The 9,492-nt window shown below is 38.3% G+C and overlaps 2 protein-coding genes across 3 annotated transcripts; one reads left to right on the top strand and one right to left on the bottom strand.

Annotated features, from left to right (window-relative positions):
- The first annotated feature begins 266 nt into the window (after window positions 1–266).
- LOC104249869 (probable aminotransferase ACS10) lies at window positions 267–4,998 on the top strand. Of its 2 annotated transcripts, none has more exons than XM_009806378.2 (4): window positions 267–965; window positions 1,764–1,889; window positions 3,419–3,579; window positions 3,676–4,998. In XM_009806378.2, the coding sequence occupies exons 1-4, from the start codon at window positions 459–461 to the stop codon at window positions 4,517–4,519; spliced, it is 1,638 nt and encodes a 545-aa protein (XP_009804680.1). In that variant the 5' UTR covers window positions 267–458; the 3' UTR covers window positions 4,520–4,998. The 2 variants fall into 2 exon arrangements, with proteins under 2 accessions (XP_009804680.1, XP_009804679.1); XM_009806377.2 differs by having other exon boundaries at window positions 269–965; window positions 3,667–4,998.
- A 248-nt stretch (window positions 4,999–5,246) lies between these two features.
- Window positions 5,247–8,923, bottom strand: LOC104249868 (probable LRR receptor-like serine/threonine-protein kinase At1g12460). Its single transcript, XM_009806376.2, has 2 exons — window positions 7,218–8,923; window positions 5,247–7,129 (listed from the first exon to the last, which is right to left on the bottom strand). The coding sequence occupies exons 1-2, from the start codon at window positions 8,381–8,383 to the stop codon at window positions 5,647–5,649; spliced, it is 2,649 nt and encodes an 882-aa protein (XP_009804678.1). The 5' UTR covers window positions 8,384–8,923; the 3' UTR covers window positions 5,247–5,646.
- Between the last annotated feature and the right edge of the window lie 569 nt (window positions 8,924–9,492).

Here is a 9,492-nt window from a genome sequence, read left to right as displayed (position 1 = left end):
TTTATATAATATATATATATATAAATTATATATATTTTATATATTTTTTCGACTACCGAATATAAATAATTTGTGACGGGGCTTGTAAAAAAGGCGAAAATATTCCCAACAACTTTATTCATCCACTAGCCGCACCCCCTTCCACAATAGAAGCAAGATAGACCTATTACCGCGAAAAATTATGAATTGGACTTCTTCTTGAAAATTTAACTTGTTATAATTTTCTAAAAAAGAAAAAGGCAAAACCTATTACCAAAATTAGGAAAAAAATTCTATTTAGGCGGAGAAAAAGATAAAATACAACAAATTCCTGCCACCATTTTCTCCATTTCTTCTCCATCACTCACCTCTCTTCGTACTCTCCGTCCACCACCACTGCCGCCGATACTCCAAATACACCCGTCCACTGACGTCATATTCCGACAAGGTGACGACTTCCTCTTCGCTATGTCACAACAATGACAAGGTCCCGGGACCGTTCACCAACAAGAACAACAACAACAACAACCATTTCAACTGGCGGCGGCGGAGGAGCGGCGGCGGCGATGAGGGTAATAGTACCCTTACAAGGAGTAGTACAAGGCCGAGGTGGTCTTTTTTTCGGTTCAGTTATACCTTGTGCTCTTTTCTACTTCTGGCAACTCTACCTCAAACGTAATCGTTCTTCCGGTGACGACAATACCGGCGAATCTACGGCTCCGGCGAGGTCTCCGTCGTCGAGCCATTTGGCGGAAGTGTCGTCTTCTAGTTCAGGAGGGTTACAGAGAGTTCAGTCGTCACGTTTATTACTGTCACCTAAGGGAGCTACTGGGCCCACTCAAGTGTCTTCAAGAGCTAATTCTATTATTTCTAAACAAAGTGATAGTAGTCCTTACTATATTGGATTAAAAAGAGCTTCTGAGGATCCTTATGATGAAGCAAGTAACCCAGATGGTGTTATTCAACTTGGATTAGCAGAAAACAAGGTAGGAGTAATACTTTTATGTGTTTGATACTTTGATAGTAGGGAAAATGTTTTCCTTACTGAAAATATTTTGGAGCACTTGGGTGTTTTGAACTGTGACAAAATGGAAAAATGTGGCATTCCCGTCAAAGTTTTGTAGGGGTTAGTAATGTCGGGATTGTTTATGTGGTGATTAGTAATGAAGGATTGCAGTGATTAAACATAAAGAATTGTTATGCGGGGCGTAATATAGGATGAATTATGGTTATACAAGAACTACTTACTTTAAGGGCGTTGTCTCTTTAAATAATCTAATCACTGCATTGTAATACATGTATTCTTATTCCACCTCGCTTAGAATTATACATAATCGTGCATAACTTAAGCGAGTATTGTTTATAAGATGATGCAAAAATTACAACTAGACAATGTATAAGTTATGCTAAATTTGATGAGGAGATTAATTCTCCTCATTCAAACAGCCAAATAAGGTATTGATTATGCTGAGCTTATTGAGGAGATTAATTCTCTAATTCAAGCAACCAAACAGGCTGCATATATCATCAGAACTTGCTTCAAACAGCACCTGTCATATACTATTACCATATATCACATATTTTTATACCCAATCAAACACTGGAAATTGATCGAGAAAATGATACCGTTGAAGTAATACATCTTCCATGGAAAAACATTTTCTATAGAAAACATTTTCCTTGAATGCCAATGCAATACATTTCTTGCTGGAGGAACTTTTTGGTTGATATTTCTTTCTTTTGTTTGTTTTTGACATTTTCTTATCTGTTTTGTATGGTTATAGTTGTCATTGGATTTAATTCAAGAATGGCTGGAAGAAAATATGTCAAAATGGATGATGAATCAGGATCTGAGTATAAGTGGAATAGCTACTTATCAACCATTTGACGGGTTGTTGGAGTTGAAAGTGGTAAGCTTTTTAATTTTTTCCTTGCACACTACCGGTGACTTGTTTGTTGATATACTGTTGACTTATGTTGAATATCCTCTGTTTTGATTGTGGATTCTTCTTCTTGGACTATTAAATTAGTATTTGTTCATATGATTATCGTCTATACGAGCTAGAGAAGGAAATTGAAGAAAAACTTTACTTGAAAAGGTTGGTAGAACTTTAATTACTTGTTAATTTGAATTAAAACTTAATATGATTAAATCTATGAGATACCTGTTTGAGTGGTATTAGTTTAATTGTAACCAAGGATGGGCTCATTTATGTCCATATGCAACAATAAAAAAAAAAGAGTCCATATGCTTGTATCACAGTTACTTTGTATCAGTTATCACCCATCCACTAGTTCAGTGTGCTTTATTGCTGGTTTAATTTTAAACGCGAACCCCTGGAAGCGGGATTGGTCCAGAGCAGTATAGAGTCCCGTAGTGGCATTTGACAATTCCAAAATTACCTATTGTATATAAGGTATTGTATGTCCTGTCTTGAACTTTCTAAGTTTATAATGTACACCAAAAACATAAGGTAAGGCAACAAATAAGCTTCGCTTTATTTTAACAGTGCCAATTAACTTCTGAAAAGTTTGTCAATTATGTGTAGGAGGATAGCATGCTTTAACTTCAAGCATCACTATGGGACAATGAACACGGCTCTGAATATTTGAGTTCTTTCTTGAGCTTTCAGAGCCCATGGTTGTCGTAAAAGGAGGATAAAAATATAACAGAATAGAAAAGATAGGAATATTTTTAAACTTGAAAATGCCCAGCCAATTCGTCAAACCATAGCCAGAGGAATGGAAGAGTTTTCTTGTGTGTTCTTGTTAATAAATTTCTGCTCCTACTTGAGCATTACATTGGTAAAACTTTAGTTGGAAATTCATAATTATTGTCGATCTAGCTCAGGTATTTATGTTGTTTCTGCATTTGATGATTGTTTGTGGTGATGTTTGTCCTGACTCGAACAATGGATGTGCTTGCAGTCTGATATGTTAAAAAAAACTGATTTCTGTGTCCTACTCCTAGCACATAGGTGAATGCTTTAACCTGCTTTATTCTGCATGGTTTTCCTTTTAGCAAGCTCGAAAGTCTTTATAGTGAATACTGGACTCAGTTTTTCTGTGATAGGCGCCTCTATTATATCCTTGATACATGTTCACTTTGATACTCATCTTTGTGTAACCTGTCGAGGATCTATTGCTAGTTTTGCAGTACCTGTTGAAGATAGCTGCCAATTTTGGCCTCTTTGAAATATGAGTGGCTACCTTTGTCATCAGGTATCCTGTGGGTGGGAGATCAGGAGATGATCTGATGGATTTACCTTTTTAAATTGTGGGTTTGAATCGTGTAACAGTAATATATGAAATTATCCTTTAGCCACTATGAAGATCAATTCGTAAAAGAATACTAAGTGTTTTGTGTGGTTCTACATTACTTGTAGTATCTTTGAATTAATTTTTGTGCTTTTTGCCTGCTAATTTCACCCATATGCAGGCCGTGGCAGGATTTATGTCTCAAGCTGTGGAGAAATCAGTGTCCTTCAGCCCCTCTCAAATGGTTCTTACCGCTGGTGCAACTCCTGCGCTTGAGATACTGAGCTTCTGCCTAGCTGATCCTGGAAATGCATTTCTTGTTCCCTCACCATATTATCCTGAGTGAGTATTCTCTCCCTTTTAAAGATATTTCAATCTTTTTGTCATTTTACTTATCTATTGTATAAAATGAACTCAAAACATCTGCAGTCTTGATAGGGATGTCAAATGGCGAACTGGAGTGGAGATTATACCTGTTCCTTGCCGCAGTGCAGACAACTTTAGCTTGAGCATTGATGCTCTTGACCGAGCGCTTAATCAAGCCAAGAAACGTGGTCTTAAAGTACGAGGGATTATTATTTCTAACCCCTCAAATCCCGTAGGCAATCTGTTCACTAGGGAGACACTGTATAACCTCTTAGACTTTGCAACTGAGAAGAACATCCACGTAATATCCAATGAAATCTTGGCTGGGTCTTATGGAAGTGAAGAGTTTGTCAGCATAGCAGAGATAATTGATTCTGAAGATTTTGACCGGAACAGGGTCCACATTGTCTATGGTCTCTCTAAGGACCTCTCTCTTCCTGGTTTCAGGGTGGGGGTAATCTATTCTTGCAATGAAAATGTTCTAGCTGCTGCAAAAAAGTTGACAAGATTCTCATCCATTTCAGTGCCAACACAGCATTTGCTCATTCAGATGCTATCAGATGCAAAATTTGTGCAACAATTTATCAAAAAGAATAGAGAGAGGCTCAAAAGGATGTATTCTCTGTTTGTTAGTGGATTGAAGCAGCTGGGAATTGAGTGCACCAAAAGTAGCGGGGGCTTCTACTGTTGGGCTGACATGAGCAGGTTAATTCGATCATATAGTGAAAAGGGGGAGATTGAGCTTTGGAATAAGCTACTAAATGTAGCTAAGATCAATGTAACTCCTGGTTCTTCCTGCCACTGCGTTGAACCTGGGTGGTTCAGGTTATGTTTTACGACCTTAAGTGAGAAGGATATTTCCACAGTTATGCAACGTATTCAGAAAGTTTTGGAGATGCGCAGGTCTCTGAGTTAAGTTGCTACCTTTTACTCATAGTCAACCGTAGCCAAAACTTTGGCAGGGATGAGGTCACACATGAGATAGCTTTGAACGGTTCAACTTAGTGCTCAGTGTTCTGATAATGAGATCAGGATGCAGCATTGGGAACCAAATGCAGAGAAAACCAAAAATGTCAGATTGTGTACTTGGTCCTCTCCCACTGCCATTTGCAAATGCATTCCTCCAAGTTTTTGTGGGGTTTGACCTGCCTCGGGGTTCCAGAGATTGTAGATAGGTGAATTAGCATATAGCATGTAGAAATTGGTATCAAATGAAATTCTTTTCCAAATTTAATGTGCATAGTCAATAAGTATGGTCTGAAAGCGTATTTTTCTTTTTATTCCCCCTTTTTGTAGTTACAGGTACATGTACCGACTCATTATTTGTTCACATTCATTCTTGTGTTAGTAGTGGATACTGTTATTTGAGAAATGAATTGATTTCTTACATCCCTTTGAAGGTTTGTTGATTTGGACTTCAAAATAGTTGGTCAAAGAGGACAAAGATGCTATATGCTTCCTTCCTTTGATAGCTTGAAGAATCAAGTTATTGCTCATCTTGTGTTGATATCTGGCTCATTAATGCTGCATTGTAGCTCCAATGGAGCCTTTTGGGCTTAGACTGGTTATCAATTGGAATTTGCCTCTCTATTTTATTTATTAATTAATTGGTAAAAGTAAATGGATTACAAGATCATATGGTTCTAAAAAGTAGTTATCAACCTGCATGTGAGATATCAAAATGACTTGGCAACTTACAGGAAAAGAATGGCTTTATTGTAAACTTACAATGATCAATTGATTAAAAGAATCACAAATCAAATACAAAAGAATTTTCTCTTTGTACCAAAAGCAGCCACTTCTTAATTACTCCTGTTCCAAATTCAAGAATATGACCGATACGATTAATTGGTCTGTGTGCCTCTCTTATTTGGGACCCTTTCTGATTTCCTCACCCAATCTCATGAGAAGAAATCATAACAGGCTCTGCCTTAAGGCCCTTAACCTGTTGAAACACAAAATGAAATCCCAGCTAGACTGCTTCTCCCTCATTCTATGAACAGTTCCCATTTCAAATAGTCCAAGGGCTCTACTGATTCTTCACTATGATCCCAAGCCATTCCTGATGGACTCAAGAACTTGTACTACCTCAGCCATGCTAGGTCTCCTTGAAGGCATTTCAGAAGTACAAATCAAGCCTAGCTTCATTACCTGAATCAGCTCATTTTCTGCAAAGCCCCTCAAACTTCTATCGAAACAGTCCGAAGCAGCACCTCTTTCTATCAGGCCTCTAACATATTCACACAAAACCACCACCTCATTTGCTACTGGGCTCTCCACTGGTTTCCTTCCAGTGACCAGCTCCAGCAGAATTACCCCAAAACTGTAAACGTCACATTTATCGCTTAGCCTCAGACTTTGCGCCAACTCTGGTGCAACATAACCAACTGCATTGTGGAACTTGGTTAGTCCATAGTTATCCAGCAAGGGAAGGAACTTACCAAGACCATAATCAGTCAGTTTGGCTTCATAGTTCATGTCCAGGAGTATATTAGTGGACTTAACGTTAAGATGAAGGACGGGAGGTTTGCAGTCATGGTGAAGATATGCGAGTGCTCGAGCTGTCCCTACAGCTATCTGAAACCTTCTCGGCCAATTCAGTTCTGGATTACCAGCACCAGTGCTGGTTCTAGGATAACTAAGTCCATGTAAATTATCGTACAGGTTTCCATTCGGAACAAACTCGGATAATATTAACTGCATACTAGAGGACCAGTAGTATCCTTGTAAAGCAACAAGATTTGGGTGCTGAAGTGTCCCTAACCGCCCAATTTCATGCTCAAATTCATCTTGATTTCTGATTCGGCCCAATGTCTCGAGCTTCTTCACTGCAAGTGATACACCACCTTCAAAGGAAGTTCTGTAAACCGATCCAATTGTTCCTCCACCAATCAAAGACTCCTTGTCTAGCAAAGCTTTTGTGCCAGCTTCCCAGTCCTCATATTTTGAAGGCAAAGTCTTGCTGAAAAGAACCAACTTTCCTATAATGACATTTGAATCTGTAGAAGCCAGTGGCGTGCTCTCTACAATTATTGTCTCGTCTGCTCTTCTCCTCCTCCGCCTAGCTTTCATATTAATGATGGTTATCACACAAACGCCCGTAAGGATTACTGCAGCAGCGACAATAGCAACAATAGCCGAGGCACTCAATCTTGGTTTCCCTTTTGCAGGAGCAACGCCACTGGGAGAACATGAAACATCTAAAGGAGCACCACAAAGACCACTGTTATGAAAAAAAGCCGAGGGTCCAAACTGCTGGATGCTCTCAATTGAGGGTATAGCACCAGATAGAAGGTTGTAAGATACATTAAAATGAGTTAAATTATGCAGATTCTCAAGAGCAACAGGGATTGATCCGGACAGCACATTTTCTGATAAATCCAAAAAGTGCAAGTTAGACAAATTTCCAATGGTTGATGGAATACTTCCATTCAATTGGTTATGATGTAAGTCAAGATATACAAGGTTTGACAAGTTGTATAGATTCTGTGGTATTTCTCCTTCTAAAAGGTTCCCAGAAAGATCCCTGCAGCAAATTGTAGACAGTTCAATTCCAGTTTAAAACAACGTTAACATTAACAAAAACATTAAACTTGAGATGGTAATTAACTCACAGTTCAAGAAGAAGCTTGCAGTTGCTAATGTCATATGGGATTTCACCAAATAGGGTGAGATTATGCAGGTCCAAAACTGCAAGCCATTCGATACTACCAAGCTCGGCTGGAATTGTTCCCCCTAGTGAATTATTACCCAATCGAATAAGAGAAAGGCTTTTCAAATCCGCAAGCTCAGTAGGTATAGTTCCATTAATCCTATTATTTGCCATGTCCAAGTACTTGAGGGCGCTGCATTTCGAGATGCTCAAGGGAATTTCACCCAAAAAATTATTCCTTGAAACATCCAACACTTCCAGTCTCTGGCTACAAGTGCTAGAGTTAACTATCTCCCCCTCAAAACCATTACTTGAAACATTGAAATATGTAAGATTCACCAATTCAAGTGCCCCAAAAGGAGCCAAACCAGAGAACTTATTGCTACCAAGATCCAAAAGCTCCAATCTTTGACATGTTGAAACCTGCTCTTGAACATTTCCTGTTAGAGCATTGCTCCTCACAGACAAATAAACTAGCCCTGGAATATCACAAATTTGTGAAGGTAAACTTCCACTAAGACTATTAAAAGACAAGTCTATCCCTTCAAGATTCTGACAGTTTCCAATTGATGCTGGAATTGGACCTGAAAGATTGTTATGAGACAAGGAAATGAACCTTGTTTTGTAACAATTCATAAACAAAGCCACAGGAATGTCACCACTGTACACATTTCTTGACAAATCAAGGAATCTTATATTAGGCAAATCCCCAAGAAATTCAGGAATTGAACCAGATAAAGCATTGGAGCTTACATTAATCTTCCATAATGAATCAATTCCACTATACTCTACAGGAATATTGCCAGTGAATTGGTTCCCAAACAAAGTGAGGATTCGCAAAGACTTAAGTTCTGCTAAGGCAGAGGAAAGAACACCACCAAGACTAGTGTTCCACAACACAATCTTCACCACATTTCCAGCAGAATTGCAGAAAACACCACTAAAGTCAAGGCAAGGGCTACCACTAGGATTCCAAGAAGCTAAACTAGTGTAAGGGTCAGTAGAAATGTTACCCTTGAATTGAAGCAAGATCTCTTTTTCAGTTAATGGGGAGACCAATTCCAACTCAAGCAAACAAAAACACCAAACAACAACAAGACAATGAACAAATGTACCTAATTTTTTCATGTTCCCCAGCACAAACACTCCAGCATTATCATTGCTGGATCCAGTCTTGAAACTTCTTGATCTCTACTTCTTCAGACACCCTTTTGCCTATTCTCAAATGGGGTCCAACTATTAAAAATACAAGATTTAAATCTTGACTAAACAGGAACATTTTTCAATGCTTAGTATCTGCTTAAAACAAGAAAGAAATTAAAGTGCATTTATGGGCATAGCTTAAATTTCTGTGATTTAGTACTCTTTTCTTGGAGGAAACAATAAAGTTATAAACTTTGGGTATTTTGTATATATGGGTTGGTGTTGGACTTGGTGTCACTAACCCTAAATTCTATAATTTGCTGAATTTCAAGAAAAATGAAGATTTCAAGAAAGTGGGCTAAGAAAGAGAGGAGAGAAAAAAAGGAAGGAAAATTTGGAGTTTGCTGTTAAGCTGGCTGGCAATGACATGCATAGAGAGAGCAGAATGGGTAATACTAAACTAGTGGAATGCAAATAGAAAATGCCTGGCTTGGCTGGAAAAGAAGATTGGTCTGTTAGTTTAATAGAGAAACTACTTAATTTCTTTTCTTAAACAAAAGTCTGCACATATTTGACGGTTGTCTCCACGTGGTCACCTTCCTCCTTCCCCGTTTACTTATCATAATTCAACCGAACTTCTTTTTTGGTTTCCCACTCGTTATTTGGTATCTACATTGGAGCCCGACTAAATTGAATTTGCGCCGGGAAATCCCATATGGGATAAATCGCTCTTTAACAAAGGTGACTCTATACCAGGGGCTCAAACTCGAGACCAATAGTTAAAGATGAAGAAGTACTTACCACTCCGGTCTCCACCACAACCCATGGTGGTACCAAACTTTTACTTTTGGCTCGAATTATATATACTTATAAATAAAGTATATAACACATATAAAAAGGTACCTCAGTGCACGAAACATCACGTATTCATGCAAGGTTTAGGAAAAGGCCGCATCCCAAGAGGTTGTCATGTAGGCAGTCTATCCTAATACAAATATTAGTGATTGATTTTACGACTCGAACCTGTATTTTATAGATCACAAAAAACAATTTTATAGAGTCTACATATAATAAAATCATACTCATTCAGAAAC

This window comes from Nicotiana sylvestris, chromosome 8 (assembly GCF_000393655.2).
Source record: "Nicotiana sylvestris chromosome 8, ASM39365v2, whole genome shotgun sequence".
In the NCBI taxonomy this organism is placed as follows: Eukaryota; Viridiplantae; Streptophyta; class Magnoliopsida; order Solanales; family Solanaceae; genus Nicotiana; species Nicotiana sylvestris.
Note: the sequence above shows the minus strand (reverse complement) of the source record. Positions and strands in the feature narration are given on the sequence as shown.